Source organism: Wasmannia auropunctata, unplaced genomic scaffold (assembly GCF_000956235.1).
Source record: "Wasmannia auropunctata unplaced genomic scaffold, wasmannia.A_1.0 LD336069.1, whole genome shotgun sequence".
Taxonomy (NCBI): Eukaryota; Metazoa; Arthropoda; class Insecta; order Hymenoptera; family Formicidae; genus Wasmannia; species Wasmannia auropunctata.
Genome location: NW_012026821.1, coordinates 382,265 through 399,404, shown reverse-complemented (window position 1 = coordinate 399,404; position 17,140 = coordinate 382,265). Strand labels below are relative to the sequence as shown.

Sequence of the window (17,140 nt, the reverse complement as noted above, 5' to 3'; positions counted from 1 at the left end):
ACAATATCATTCGTAATTTGGTATTGTCTTCGATGTTGACACAAAACTCCATGTTAATAAAATCTTCTTTGGTAAAAAAAAGGAGAAAAAATGAATAAAAATAGCATAAAATAAACAAAGAAAATTATTTTTCTTTTAAAGAGAAAATCTATTTCCCTTTGGAAATTTCTTTTTCCGAAGGAAAGGCTACGATTTTCTGAAAAATTCTAAAATCCTAGAATATCCTAAAATTCTTATTTACAACAACAGCGCTGCTTTCATATTTTCACACTTTTGTTATAAAAGATATATAACTTTCAATTTTGCGTATCACAATATGCGCACAGGAAAGTAAGATCAGCGAGATTGTTCGTCTCTCTCGTTGGTTAAAAAGTAAAAAGCGGGAATCAAACCCAGGTCTTTTACTTGACAGGCACTTACTTGGTTACTAAGTTATTTTTTATTTATTGCCTGCCTTAACAATTGGTCATCTTTCCGGCTTTCCGGACTGCGTTTAGGATGATATCGACACAACCGTAGATCTCTCGAGATGACCATTGTCCAGCATAATTTTAGATCCGGCTGGACTGGTCGACGGACTGCCTAGAGTGACGATATGTGGCGAAGTGAGGTGATGATGATCAGGCGACTGACCAACCGAGACCATTCCAGGTGAGCGCGTGGCGCAAGGTGGAGATGGACATTCGGTCTTCGGCGAATGGGTCTCCAACAGTTGGTGTTGCTGTTGCTGTTGCTGCGAAGTGATCAGATCATAATACACGGGCTGATAGGGTATCATCCTGCTCGAAGATTGAGAACTACTGTAGAGACTGCTTGGATATGTCACTTGCGACACGCCAGTATGAGCCATCCTCAGATCGCTATAGGTGTCTACGGTGTTAACAGCAAAATTAATTTTTTATTAAATTGATTTGAGTTTAATGTATAAAATCGATGATAAAATAGGTCTGTATATTTTATCTGTAAGTAAAAATTTCGCAAAGAAAATTTCAAGGAAGAAAAAAGTCTGATTAGTAAAAAGTAAAAAACTGTATAATATTTGAGTATTCTAATAATGAGAGTACTTAATTAACAGATATGTATGTATATATACCTGGTTCAAGCTTAACGGTATTGTTGTTGTTGTTATTGTTGTTCGTGCATTGCGCAACATTGCCCGAGAGGGGCGTATCACTGCTTTTCATTCCACCCTTAGGCTTCCGCTTGCGCGTTTGAATGCTGTCTTTCTTCATAGTCGATGGCCTGTTGACGCCGTGCAGCTTGAAATAAAGACCGCAGGCGTTGCACACCGGTTCACCGTGTGCGTTACGACGCCACAGAGACGTCATCGTGGTTTCGCAGTTGCTGCAAGAGAGACCGACGCGTCTCGTGGCAGACTGAAGAGACACAAAATTGTTATTATATGCTACTACTTTTAGTAAAAAAAAAAGATGAGAAAATGATTTCGTAACCGAGAGTCTGATGAAGGGATAATGATTGCATTGCTCTTAAAAGGTATACGACAGAGTATATTACAGGATTGTAAATGTGAAACATATAAGAATTAATTTAACATTATGGGTAATGTTGAAAATATATATAAAATACGAAAGAAATTTGTGCTTTAAATTTCGGAGGAAACTAATATATACCATATAGGAGTATTACTGTAAGAAAATAATTTTAAATATTTGAACATTTAAGAGAAAATTTATGGTATCGAATAATCAATCGCCTTTCCCCATCGAGTCATTAAAGAGCTCCGATGCAAAATCGGGAAAGGATTAGGTCAGATTACCATAATTAGAAAGTTTTCTGTGCAAGGTACCGCAGAGACCGCGGAGCAGAAAAGCGAGCCACCCTCGGGCACGAAGATCACGCGAGCCTGGAAAAACTCAACAGACACAAAGAATCATTCCGTGTGATCGGAAATTGCAAGCGACACGTGATTGCAAGACAAGACGTACTTTACAACAGGCTGCACGTGATTTCGGGAAGGAGAGTGCTCGTACCATGGGTATAGTGGCACCTCGGAACTACGACTCGAATGTTTTCTACTAGAAATGCGCCACCGATGACGAAAACGGTCAAGGACGACTGCCTTCGTCTCGATAATTAACGTTTAGTACAATGATGAGCGGAATCGAAGAAAGCGTGATGTTAACCCGATAGAAAAATTATGGGAAATTCGGAAAGGAAGATGTCGATCCTTGTCGACCGCAAGCAGTTTTCTGGCACTAAACTTTAATATTTTAATATATTTAATTTAATCGTAATTATATTAATTCATACAGATCATACTTATTACTGAATATTTATCAAATTTTCATTAATCTATCAACAATATATCTTTATTTACTACACACTACTTGATAAAATGACATTTTTTAAGTGTTAATATATTTACAAATTTTACTGCTACTCGGCCGCAGTAATGGATCAACGATGATGACGATGAGCTGAAGAAATATACGGTAAAAGGTGATGAAATATGGGACAAGGAATCTTAATGATAAGGACGGATAGAGAGAAAAAGAGAGAGAGAGAGAGAGAGAGAGAGAGAGACATTAGACAAAAATTATTATTACAATATCATTAAAGCGAAAAAAATGAAAATACAAAAGAGACAAAAAGAGAAAGAGAGAGAAAGAGAGAGAGAATGTTGACTTGGGAGGATGACACCTACCAAACGACGGCTCGATTTCTCCTCGAGGGCGCGACGGGTGCCACTATACCCACAGAAGTCTTTGTAGAAATTGCCCTGGTCCGCCACTGAAACAGACATGAGGCCATGCGTTAGGGGTGTTTTTTTTCTTGCGTGTATTAAACATACACGATGGTGCATCGAGCCTCGAGTGAGAGGCGAGTTTGGCATCGCAAGAATGTGCAAAGTGCGAGAATTTATTTTGTCACGGTCCGAAATATCGAGATGCGATTGCTGAGCATCTCTTGGACTTACAAAAGGGCAGAATGTCACGGGCGAATTTCCACATAGGCTCCTGAGCAGTAACGAAAAGGAGCGAGAAAAGATCCTTATTGTTTCTCTCTCTCTCTCTCTCTCTCTCTCTCTTTCTGTCTCTTTCTTTCTTATATCCCTTTCGAGTGTATGCAGCTAGTCCGGATTTATGGAACCAACGGTTTGCAAAATACTGTTTGCATCAAATTTGTTCAAACTTATTCACGTTTTTTAACCTTGAAAAAAAATCGCTCAAATTTTTTTCAACGAATTTTTTGGAATAATAATAACAAAAATTAAGCGACAAAACATAAAATACAGGACGTCTGATATGATACGTGTACAGAGCTTTCAATTTTCCGAATATTGCAAACGACTTTGCCTAACCGTTCCATTCCTAGATCACGATGGCGACTAGCGTCGCGATGGAGTCGTCAAGGGCGCGAAGCCTTCCTTACCAGGCGACGTGGCTGTTTAACTAATGGACGATTCATTCCGTTCATCTTATGGTAGAGACCGCATGCGTTGCAGAGGTAATGCCCGGTACCATCTCTACGCCATAACGGTGTGGAAATCGCGCCGCAATTCACGCACTCGCGGCCCTCCGTAAAGTACTCTGCTTCGATGCTGTGCACTGTGTTTCATTCACACTGGGTTTCTCAGAAAGATCAGATAGGTGCATCGTATGCAATAAATATGCACACATACATATCCTAATAACTACATAATTATTAAACTCATACAAATAATATTAATAATGAGAAGTTTAATTAGATATAATGTAACATTCTAATCTGATTATAATTAAATCAATAATATGATCAACCAAATAAAAAATATTTGTCTTTAGAAATAAAAATAAAAAATATGTGTAAAAAAAACAATATGTGTAAAATATGTATAAAAATTTATCAGGCTGGTCAGAAAGTCTTTTTGTATTTTGAGTCGCCTTATTTGGCGAAAATACGAAAAGACTTTCTAACCAATCTAATATTCTTTTTTAATTATATCCTTTTCTGAAAAGTACTTATTTATTAATCTTCTAAACATTTACTAGTTTCATTTTCTGTAAAACAGTATTTTTCCTTGAAAAAGCAGGCATGCAAACGATATAGAATAAATTTGCAAAATACTTATTTCTTTTTTCCTTTTCCTACGCTTTTTACTATAAAAAAAATCTCTTTCTTTTCTATCGGAAAAAATAAAAGCGTGTAATATCCATGCGCGCTTCCGGTATAAAATGATGTACGAAACGATGCGTTTGCGCGACCAGGTAAAAAGCATAGAACTACACACGTGTCTCTGACGGGAGCAACCATATCTGCAGTGGCCTCTTTTTACGTGACCACTCGGAAACAATTGTTTCGTTAGTTTCGCGCGGCGTTCCCCCACTTCCATTACGTGACTATGAATATGCATAGTTTCTCAGACTGAGCACAACGTAGAACGTAAACTATTCCAGAACATGTAAAATGTTCATTACGAAAATTTATTTGATTTTATTTTCTTCGACAAACAAAAAATACAAGAATTTAATAAGATAATTATTATGGTAATAATAAAAATAATAATAATAATTATTCTTGATGGACGATTTAACCCTTTAAAGCACGTTACATATATGTAACACCTTTTAAAAATAAAAAAATGTTCTTGCATTCCAATTTTTTGGTAACCTCATATCTAGTAATATTATGAATCGCTGAGTCCGAATCTGAAGTAAAAATTTAAAATTTTACAATGATTTACTCAGAGCAACTTAAAGTCAAGAAACAAATTTTTTGTGTGTAATATGTACTATAACAAAAAATTTTTCTTATACAAGATTAAAACTTAATGTTCGAAGATTTTTGGAGTTGTTGATTTCAAAGTTAAAATTTACAAATTTTCAAAAACTATAAGATGGCGCATCAAAATCGTAAAAAGTCGTCGGATTTGATACAATCGTCAACACATTTAATGCTCGGTTTTTTAGCTCGTTTATTTTGAATACAGAGTAAAATTACAAAAATTCAAAATGCTGAATCTAATATAACCGACATTGTATTTTCAGTGCGTCATGTCAGATCTACTATTTTGAATTTTAAATAGTATTTTCAAAATTTGATTGTACATACGCGGAATCAACGCGCCCTAATCTCTTGTAAACCAAGTTTCAAAAAATATATATGCAAAAAAAATGTATGCTTCAAAGGGTTAAAGCTAAGCCATTAAAATTTTAATAACTTTTTAAAGCATCCATTGCGATGAAATAATCATAAAGGATAAATTCCTTGTGGTTTTTGTGCTTTAAAATAAATATTTTTATTGTAAGCGTTACAGTGAATACTGTAAAAATGTTAATAATTCTTCATAATTTTATAAGTTGCAACGGAGTACGAAGAGAGAAAGATGTGAAAATTATATCACGGACGATACAATGGAAGCAATGAAGAGCACTTACAAAAAAGAGAAGGAAGGATGCAGGAAGTGTAAAAGCGACGAGGGAAGGATGGAAACGGACATGGCATTATCAGAATTTCCGGCGTTTACTGATAATAACGCGAACCAACCTAGTAGCCACGTGCGTATGTGCTACGTTAAAAAGCGCGTTGCTTGTACATACAGAATTATATCTATGTAGCAAAATTATTAATACTGAAATTATTTAAAGCGAAAATTATTATCTACTTAATCAAAGACTGAGATACAATTTTTTTTAATTGATGCCAGAAATTATTTAAATCACATTACTAAATGACACTCATTAAAACGCGAAGTCCACGTAAAGTCGCGTTTTTATCCTTTCCTCTACGGACTAAGCGATCGTGTCACTTGACGACGGAGAAAAATAAGAGAATTCGTCTCGAGTTACTCGGTGAAAAAAAAAGAAGAAAAGCAAGGTAGAGAAGGAGAGAACGAAGAAAGGTCGGCGTACGCGAGCAGCACATCCGGCAGAAATGCGACTGGGAAGCAATCGGATATTGTATGTAGGTAAGCAAGAAGCTACTGATGCCGCCCGAGTCCTACGAACTCTCTTAGACCACATCACATATGTATATGCACGGGTCGAGTTGCGTTCTCGCGCCTTCATGACGCCACCTTGACCCACAAATAGTTTTAATCCACTATTAATCGTCAGATCATCACCGTTTGCGAGAATTGCTAGTGCAAATAAAAAAGAACTAGTTTGACAATGCTATTTTTAATGCAACAGCATTCAAAGTATAATTTTATACATGTATTATAATTGTGTGCATTACGTAAAATCACATTTTAGAATATCCGTAAAATATATTTTTACATTATACTTTTAAATAGAAAAATTCTATCGTTTTTTTTCTTTCAATTCATATCACTTTTTTCTTTAACATTTCTGGATCGTTAAATCAAAATTAAGGTCTTGTTGCTTGAATCGTTTCATAGTGTCCATAATGCGACACGCAGTTTTCGAAGTAGAGAAGCGTTCGTAACTAGATATGAAAGGACGCAGGGGGAAGAGCCAGGGAATTAAAATGCAGGCATTGAATTACCGAACCGACACGAGGACGAAGAGGTCAGAGGACATGAGAATCCTCTTGAGATAGGGGCGAAATCAGACTGGGAAGCAATCGGATATTATGTAAGCAAGAAGTAGCTGACGTAGCTAGGTATCCTGTACGGAGTCCTCGCTACGTTAGAGGTACGCGTACAAGGGTTCACGTTGCACTTTCGCACCCGAACGACGCCGTTGCATTCCGACCTTCGTGACACTCTATCCTCGAGCATGAAGATCGCAAGAAAGAAAACGTCGCGACAAATCGCGACAGCAATAAAAAACATTAAAAAATAATAAAAAAAAAAGGAAATAACGGAAGTACTATAAATGTTATAGAAAAAAGTAATAAAAGTAGCACATAACACATATTTTTATATCGCAGATTAAATAATAAATCAGACTGTGGCACATTATTTCTTCTATAGTATTCCAGCAAACTTAATTTCACAGTTAGACGATTATACCTCGGCGCGATAATAACTATGTTATCGTCGCATTAACATTCTTGTTCACCTGTGCTTTTGTTTCCTTTGATCGCTCTAATCTGCCCTCGGCTTTGCAATACTTATTATATCATACAGAAAGCTCAACCAATTACCCGTGCAGCGTATGTACTTGCATGACCCGTTCGCGCCAGATGTGCAGGCATTGCATGCATTGCAATTACCATTTATGACTTCGACCTTTCTATCCTTTCCATTCTCAATCATTATTACAAGAAATAATGATTAAAAATTTAAACACTAAAGATCAAAAGATTAAAAATTAATTTTCTGTCACCAATTTTCGTTTCTTCTAAGTTTTATGTTCAATGATCAACGTTTATACAATTTTATTGAAGCAGAGATTAGCAGTAAGTAGTGCAAAAGATCTACATCAATTTTAAATGAATTAAAATGGGTATAGGTACCATAAACGTACCACAAATGAGAAAAAAATAAGCTGTGAACGTATATACTGATCTAAAAGGAAAGTTTTCGGACGAACCGGATTAATTTAGGGACGGCCACGTGCACGGTCCTTTAAGATGATGCACGGCTCTTGCGGTACTCTTGCATCAATGTATACGACGTATACGACGTATATGAAAGTCTACCGAGAGAAATAGAGTTCTCCTGTACGTAGGAGGGGATAGATGTCTGGCACGGTTAAACTTAAATCACAGTCAGCATGGTGAACTCGCGGATGAAACACTCGAGGTCGCGGTATGTTAAAAGGAGCGTCTCTCTCTCTCTCTCTCTCTCTCTGTCTCGTTGCCGGTCTGCTAGAACCAAGTCCGGATGGTGTGGCATGTGTAACCACACAGGCTTTAGCCCCTGAAGAACCACTTAAACTCTCTAAACTTTCCCTCTCCGATCGATATATTCCTCAGAGATGTATCTATCTATCCCCTTTCTATTTCTTTTTTTCAGAAAACGTCATTAATCTTAATTATTTTTATTTTTGTTACATGTATCTAAATAGTTATGTTGTGACGTAGTAAAAGGATCGTATGAATAGGCTAAAGTCAAAACAAAAGCATTTGACTCAAGCGCAAAAAAGCAAAAATAGAAAAAAAAAGTTCAGAAAATTGATTAATATATGCATGACGATGAAAGCAAATATTTAACTCATTTTTTTTTAGATATATGAGAACTTTTCAAAATCTTCGAAATTTTCAATAAAAGAAAAAATCCAAAATTAATAAAAAAAAACTCTCAAAAAATTAATAAAGACACTTGTAATGAAAAAAAATATATATGTATAACAGAGACGTTTTAAAATTCGTCGACAAGATATTTTCAACTTTGACTCATGCTTGCTTTCTCAGCATGACGAACTTTTATGTCAAGCGGATAAAGAAGTCCGGTCGACCTCCGTGAACCTTGAGGAGGCACATTTATCTTGGCGTCATTATTAGTATCTAAAATAAATGATCGAGACGCGTTGGCTTAACGTTCAATGTACTCGTCGAGCGTTATCAAGCGAGTCTTAATTATTGCCGAAAATGGACAGAAGAAAGAGCGTAAGTTAAGGGAGCAGGAGGTGAAGCGCATCGCAAGTAACGAGTTGCGTGTGATGTTGACCTCGGTCGTGAACTTGAGCTTGCATAAGAACCAAAATTAATTGCGAACGAACACCGAGGAAATATTTAAAAAAAGAAATTTTATGTCTTAATCCAACTTATCGAGCTTATCCTCTACGTGACATGCCCCACGAACGTGATATTGCACTGCCATAAATCTCTGATCGACTAAAGAACATCGTGATCTTAATTTACATCAGATTACGAAAATATCCTCCTCAGCAGTTATAATACGATTTACTGTGTTTGTATCGTGTTCTTAAAAATAGCTAATTAACATTAAACTTGCTTTTATTGCAGTTCAACTTAAGCTTACGATTTCACACAATCTTACAGTTATATTGAATGAAAAACTACAATTTTTGCTGAAAGATTGCAACATGATTTAATCATTTCGGAGAAAAGTTTGTACGACTTGGAATTATGTCCCTTCTATTCCCAAGTTGCGTTTGACTGTACGCGTCACTAGCTAATATTCGATTAGATATCTAAATGCTATTTTAACACCTGAAAATACGGCGGAATTATCGTGCGTCTGTTAGATACAGCCCTATCGTTACCTCTATATCGCGCGTAGACATAACTAGATTAGGCCTAAGCGTTCCTGTGCAGCCTAGGTCATGGTCGTCGTCAATGCCTCCTTCGATAGTCGCCAGTGTATGACGTCGCGGTAACAGGTGTCGTGGACCAACCGCGGACGACGATATAGAAATAATACATTAGGACGACAGCTCTTTCACGGTTACCGCAAAGCTTGAAATAGTAGACCATAAAGAACCCGGAATGGCGACAGGAATGCTTTCACGAAGTGAAAGAATGCATCACAGTATAGTTATCTGAATCATCGATTTGAAAAAAACACAATAGGTACGTTCTCTAAAAAAATTCCCATAAAATAGTAACTATCTTTTGAGATAAATGAATCAAAATAAAACTTGGTATTTTTATAAAATTATAAGATGACAAATTATAATTATAAGCGAATTGCAAAATTATTGCAAGATAAAAAAATATACTTATATTATAAAATAATGAATAATTACTTTCTCTTTCAAGTAAAGTTGTGTTAAATCCTAAGCGATACATAATTTAAATTAGCGTGATCGTAAAAGAGTACATATTATAAAATGTGTATATGACCGATTGTGAGTTGGAAAAGAGTTCATTGGTATTTATTAGTTAATCTGCTCCCGACAGGCCAACAAAACACAACAAAACCGCGAATTCATATCGCGGATTCTCGTTTACAAAGTCGCCATGTCAGTGGTCAGCAGCCAGTGACCCATACGAACGATAAATTTTCAGTCTCTCCCGATAACGATGGAAATTCGTAAGATACGCACCATCTATCCTATCGATCATCCAATATTTATTTAATGGCACTCGTAAATAATTATGCGCAGGCTAAAAAAGTCTCATGAGAAATATATCGCCCCCAGGGATGCTGTGTCAAGTAAGGGGATACTGAAACACGATATTCGAGTGGTCTGCTGGAACAGCCTCTAATTTAGAACCGTGAACGAATTAGTCACAACTATGTGATTATCCGTGCCACCCGTGGCTCAAAGCCGACCTCGCTTTCGTACTGAATTTTCCACAACTGGCGAAGCATCGAATCCTTTTCTTCGTTATTTATGACAACTGTAATACGATCGTCACGGGAGCTTGAATTACCGCCAATTCATCATTCGCGGAGAAGCAATACCTCGCTGCCCGGCATCGTACAAATTGTTAAAAAATCCAAGAGAATGGAATTTCGTAAGATATTGAATATTGATACACTATCCAATAAATCGTGATACAATCAGCGGAAATATGATTCCTTATCTGCACGTTAAAATAAAAGTTTTTTCTCTTTTTTTTTTTAATCAATCGCACAGAAAGAACCGCTTTCGAAAAGAGCGGATTTGACGCGTGTATCAACCGCGGAATTCGATACGAGTTTCGAAGGAGCATGTATGTCTACACGCAACACGCCCACCGATCACGATTGACGATATCCACGTCGCTGCACGTTGATGCTACCTCGTGTCGTTTAGCGCCGGCGCTCATTTATTCCCGTACGGACGCACAGATGCGCGCGACGAAGAATTGTCGCATCAAAGGACACCGCCCACTTCAGAAACGCACGATAGGCGCGCCGACGCGCATACGACCAGAGGAGAATCTCTGGTTCCTCAAGGACCTCCTCGAATGAGGATTGCTTACAGATCAGTCACTTCCAACTCCCCGTGCCCATGTTATCCTGCACTTTGCGGTTTCATATTTCGAACCGCTACGTAGTGAGTTTAGGAATTAGTTGAAGAATTGGAAAAATAAGGAAGAAAATCTTTAATTAATGAAGCTCCAGTTCCCACGGTATCTATCATATTACTCATATTTATATTTAAAAAACGCATAGAATCTAATAAATTTTGCAAGCACAATAATCCTCGATAAATATTAGGAAACGCACACATTTTCAAAATCTATTTTACAAATAAAATTAAAGAATTGCCAACAAAATATTTTCAATATAAAATAATACTAAAAATTATTCTGAGAATGGCTTTATAAAACAAATTAATATGCTGTAAAAAATAGAAAATAAAGATTCAAATATACATTATCACTGCATTAAGCATTAGGATTGCACGTGAATGAAATACAAAATACATTCAGCAAAAATCATGATAATTAATAAGTTACGAAGAATGTTTCTCGTCAAATTCCACAGATCAAATAAAATGACCAACACACGTTCACATTATCGCAACGATACCCGGCCGATTCTTGCAATTTTATTGCCGGAGACACGAACCCTGTGATTTGACAATCTAAATCGTGAGAATATACGGCCATCACTGCAAATATCGATGCGACGAATTTCAGAAGATGTACAAGCGAATTTATTATTATCAGACAGATTTAATACGTCGATCTCTCATGATTTTTTGTATAACATTATAGCAATTATTATAACATTAAAACGAAAAGAATGAGATTATCGACTTATATGTAATTATATGATGAAATTGTGCGATTCATCTGTTGTTGATCAATTCGTATCAACTCTTTTAATGCTAAATCTTGATCAGCCTTAATCGTACCTTTTTATTTGCAAAAAATCAATCTTTTGCTTTTAAAGTTATGATAAATAAGATGATTTTTTTAAGTAAATATATACATTTTTATTAAGAAGAAAGCGCATAATCAATTTTCACCGATTTACTTCTGTTTATAAAAATTAAGCATTAAAAGAGTTGTTCTAATTTTACTCTAACTTCTAATTATATTTATTTCCATTTATTAATAAAAATATAACACTATTTTTCGCCATTAATTGATTAATATAGAAAAATACTTTACTTACTTGCAGTTAAACTTGCGGCGGCGCTAATTTGCGTCGGTGCCGTCGCCGGATTAACAGTCTGTCGTCTCGACGGTGTACCATATTGTGTCGTTAATGCATCGGTTGTAGGTGATGCATACGTCCAAGAAGTAGCTTCTACGGCGGAGACAGCGGCGGTGCCGGTGGTATTCTGCTGAGAGGACGAATACGGCGGACTGTACCCGCGGAAACTTGATCGAGCTCCGAAAGGTTGCGAAAACGCCGGTAAAGATTGATGAGATACTGTGCCCGAAGATTTGCTGCCATAATCCTCAGAAATGGAAAGTCCAGTGTTCAGACCTGTAACTGTCAAGAAGACAACGAAAATGTATTGTGAAACAAAGAAAATCCAAAATTTCTAAACTGTATTCTTTTAACCATATAGTTTGTTTCGCTAATTTAAAGACTATTTTTTCGTCTCGAAAATACCAAGAAATAAAGATCATTTATTATATTTAAAAATTTTTTTTGATATATATAGATCGTGCGCGTGATCAATTGTAATAATGACTAATAAAATTTTGATAATTTAGTAAATCATTAATCGTTGATAATATTTCAAGTTTCTTTCTTCAGTTTTTTTCTAACTTCTATTGAATAATTTTTAATCACATATTGTTGCTTATATATAGAGAAAAACATAAATTAACAATTATACCTAACGCGCGTATATAATAAAAAAATTCGTTGCATTTAACAGATTATTAGAAATTAGAATTTCTGAAGAAATCCAAAGTTTCTTGATTCGCGACCATTCGCTAATAAAAAATGTTATAAACACGAAACAATCATCCATCTAATATACGTCAGAAACTTATTTATCAGAGCTGATGTAAGCATTACCGAGTGAATTATATTTGTGACCTACCTTGGGCGTTCCAAAGTTGAGGCGACGACGTCAATTCCGTAGGACTACCCATGTAAGGAAGGGAAGGATAAGTTCCTCCGGTTCCAGTTGCGGAACTCATCGCGCTCACGCTACTCATTGGCCGATACAATGACGAACTGAAAACAGAAAAACTTATACATAGAACGTAGAAGATGATGCCTTATATTACAATTTAGGTCAGTCCAAAATATGTATATTTTTTTCAGACAATAGAATAATATAAAAAAATCGTTTAATTTGATCGGAAAAGTAAATTCATAAACTAATTTCGCAAATTTGTAGCACCGTCATTTCGCCTAAAAAAGTTTATCATAAAATCTTATAAATTTTCATGTCCCATACATATCTTATATGTATATATCGTATTAATACGATATTAACAGCAAAATATTAATTAATGATAATTGGAATTGTGACAAAACTGCGCTTTCTCTTTGACATCGTTGTTGCCTCGCACCGTAACATTTATGTTACTGGTTCTGGTAATGATATTTAAAGATAATCGAGTCGTTTTCGAAATTTAAGAGAGAAACTGAATATACTTATAACGTAATTATTAACCCTTTCGCTACAGGACATTTTCAGCGTAAAAAACGCGCACTGCAGGTGGTAGATACTCGGCGGTGACCGACGCGCAGCGGATGGCCACCAGTGATTTCTTACAAGCGTATATTCTTTAGAAAATATACACAAGTTGAAATTGAATTGTTTTACTTTACTATTTTAATAAAGAAAATATTTTAATTAATTTCTACTTTTTATTCAATTTTGTAATATAAACATTAAATATAAAATATGCAGTATGAATATTTAGTTGCTAAGCAGTTGTTATTTTTTGAAAAACGCTTTCTATAGGTGCCAATAGCATAGAATAACCGAACTTAATTAGGTGCCTGCAAGCACTAATGGTAATGAAAAGGTTAAATAAACAGAGAGTCAATCGTGGCTCGTGTGCCTCATATTTCGCGCACAGATCACGTTTCGCGAATAAATACGCCCCTACCCATGGGATTTGCGGATCATGAGGCGGCGTGTACCTCGCGAATTGATCGTTCGAGATTGACACTCTAGAAAATTATTCTTGTTTTATTGTAGTTGTCATAAGTGTGGCGCTAGATTGCATTCATTTAGGTACATCAATCACAAATTTATAATCTGCTGGAATTTTTTAAATTTCGATTTAATATTTAAAAAAATTCTAAATAAAAAAGTATAAAAAAATACTTTACACGAAGAATATTTAATTATAATACAATAACTATACAATAACGAGAAGTAAGATTTTCCTTTTGCAACTAATTTGCAAATATATATTTGTATATTGTAACTGATAATAGTACCATCGCATTATTATCATTGGATAAATTCACTGTTCCGTGTCGGAAAGTAACCGTCGCGGGAGAGCGGAAACCGTGGTTTGACTCATAATGCGGGTGCGAACGCGGGCGCGTGCCCGAAGAACGGAAGAACACCCTTTCGGCCTCCCTTTGCGTCTCCTACTGCGGATGACCCTCATCATATGAAAGTCCGGAACGACATGGCTACTCCATTACCTTTGCCATTACCAGTTGTTTATACCTGGTTTCGGCTCGACGGCCACTTGAACGCAGCAGGATTCTACCTGAACCTGAACGGAATAGTATAACGAGCTCTCAGGCGCATGGCACAGCAAATTATGTGTTTCCACTTAAACGCATTTTTCAAAGCAACACCTTATCTTCGGCGGGGAATGTCGATGAATCCTCTCGATGAAATTTTTCGATAACTTTTGGAAAATTCCAGTGGAAGTCAAAATGATGACGTGTACAAATAGAATGTCAGTGTCACATATTTATGATTTAGTGAAGTGACACATTTAAACACACAAAAAGATAAATTTTTTCATTTACATTTCCAAAAAATATATTCAAAAGAATTAATTTTATTTCTTCGCTTTTCGCTTTTTAATTACATAGCAATTATATATTTACTATTTAGATATTAATAATCGATTTTAATTTCGAAATTAATCCATTTGAACTGTATAGTAAATCTCGACAAACTCTTATCTGTGACAGAGTCTTTTATTACATATAATAATGCGCGCGAAAAGTTATCCCGCTATCCGTCGCGTCGATACGCTCTGCATGCCACGCGCGCATCGCGCGCACGTGCACTTTATCTCCGAGCGCATTAACGTGTCCCAAACAAGGTAAAGAAGCGGCCGGCGTAAAACAAACGAAAGCACCGCTGTACGCTCGCGGTGATGTCAATACGGATGCGGCCTTGAGCAGTCGCGCGGTCGGCGCGGTGGCCCGGGCACGTTTCTGCATACCAGTACGTGTCCGGAGACACCTTTGCGATCGCTCTCGCGATGTCGACGATTACGAGGTGCTTCTCACGTGGTATCCTCTAAACTTACCGCCGATCGACAAAGAAAGATAGAAACTCCGATAAGCGCGTGCAATTTCGTCGAAAATTAAACACAAAAAGAGATCTGTGATATGCTAAATATTAGACTAGAGATAAAATAGAACGAAGATAGGTACAATATGCGAAGAATTTAAAATATAACATATATGGTATTGATAAGATTTAGTAATGTATAGACCGAATGTATAATATAACATATCTTATACCCCCTCCTCCCCCGCCGCTTTCCCAAAGTTCCCCTATCCTCAATGAATATATATAGACTTGAAGATTGTAAAAAATAAATTTTAGAGAAATACAAAATACATTTCGTTTCGACACTGCAGGCAATAAATATATCTAAGAAGCGATCCTTGTGTGTGCAGTATACTTATGTGGTAAAATTTATAATTTAATTAATTTAATTCTTACAATATTATTCATTTAAATTTGTCTAAAATTTGGTTTCTATATCACACGTGCACGGTATACATGTTATTAGCACGTGAATGGCTAGACGAAAACTGCGACTCGCGTGTAAAAATGCATGTCCAGCATATTACTCTTGATCGCCAGTAGAGTTGTGACGAATATGAAATTTGCAGACTAACAGTGAACCCGACACCCGACGTGATCTGACCTTTCAGGAAATCTGCTTAGACGATTTATATTTACATAACGTTAAGGTAGGTTATGACATGAAACGACAAGTTGGTATCGACGACGACGACGACGACGATCGAAATGAAAATATTTCCAACGATACAGAAGAAGAGAATTAAAATTTTTTCAATCAGTATACAAGGAATATTTTTTTAGAGTTCCGCGTAAAAGAATAATAAAATTTCCAAGTTTCAAACTGATTGCAATCGAAGAATTTCTTATGTCAGAAATATAAAATTTCCTATTATGCATTTTCGATCGCAGGTAGGAGTTACGCGTGCGATAAACTCGCATGCATTTTACATCGACAGTGTACATATACGGTGAATGAGAGTCGTCTAACGGTTTCGATTGTCTTAGGATATGTCGTACGTCTGACACGAGCTCAGCGGGCACGAGGATGCGTCTTAAGTGCATCGGCTAAGTGCGATGGAACGTCCAATGCAATAGGACGGAGTGCATCAGGAGCGAGACCGTTCTCCGTGAAACTGGTTGCGCGTATCCTGAATGGTTGTGTACCAGGTGCAATCGGGTACTTTGTAAACCACTAATACGAGAGGAAACGGTATTAAATGGGCACGCGCTGCGTGCAATTGCACGCCCGGTGCAACGATGCGCACGATCCGTCTCGCTAATGCGTTTCGCAATGTAAATGACCGATGGTGGCGAGGCGGAAGGAACCTTCCTCCTTCGACAAACTATGAAAGGTTGCAGAAATGGAAAAAAAAATACACAATGCGTCCCATGTTACAAACAAATATTGGTAAAGTCCTAAATAAATAAAATATTATAATTCTGAGCTCTCGAAAAAAAATATATTTTCAAAGTAGAAAAAAATGTTTAACGTATAGTAATAATCTTGATTATATGTATTGTTATTATTCGGAGCACCAGTTCATGTAATAGAAAGTAAAATTCCTAGACGTTAAAAGAAATATGTAAACAATGCAATAAATTTGTTCATCCTGTGGGGAGACAGTATTTCTTGTAGCCTATAGTTTGCTCTCGACAAACACGAATGAGGGTCTAATGCTCAATGACGTAACGTCATACTAACAGGAATTGAGGGCGATTTTATAGTTACCGTGCGGATATGTATGTGTGCGCGCATATTCTATGCGTACAGTTGCACGAGGAACTCAATAGCAGATCTCAGGTTTCTTCTAAGAACCTTCGCCGCACTTTTAATTATTACCGCCGCCATCGCTTGTAGTAATCTCGACCTCGAATCCCTTTCCTCCCACAACTCTTCCTCCAAGTATAACAACTGATGATTATTTACATAATTCGTCAATGAAATCGATCAGATG

The 17,140-nt window shown here is 36.5% G+C and overlaps 1 protein-coding gene across 4 annotated transcripts in view; it reads right to left on the bottom strand.

The window, feature by feature from the left end:
• Nucleotides 1-218: 218 nt before the first annotated feature.
• The window catches only part of LOC105449997 (GATA-binding factor A-like), a 55,700-nt gene continuing 38,778 nt past the window's right edge, over nucleotides 219-17,140 (bottom strand). For 2 of the 4 annotated variants that reach the window (XM_011689528.1, XM_011689529.1), the window contains 5 exons: nucleotides 12,756-12,892; nucleotides 11,870-12,193; nucleotides 3,394-3,569; nucleotides 1,094-1,376; nucleotides 219-870 (listed from right to left, as the gene is read on the bottom strand). In XM_011689528.1, the coding sequence (XP_011687830.1) occupies nucleotides 494-870; nucleotides 1,094-1,376; nucleotides 3,394-3,569; nucleotides 11,870-12,193; nucleotides 12,756-12,892 (1,297 nt within the window). In that variant the 3' untranslated portion in view covers nucleotides 219-493. Of the gene's footprint in view, nucleotides 871-1,093; nucleotides 1,377-2,665; nucleotides 2,752-3,393; nucleotides 3,570-11,869; nucleotides 12,194-12,755; nucleotides 12,893-17,140 lie in introns of all 4 variants that reach the window. The other 2 variants (XM_011689531.1, XM_011689530.1) reach the window with 2 other exon arrangements.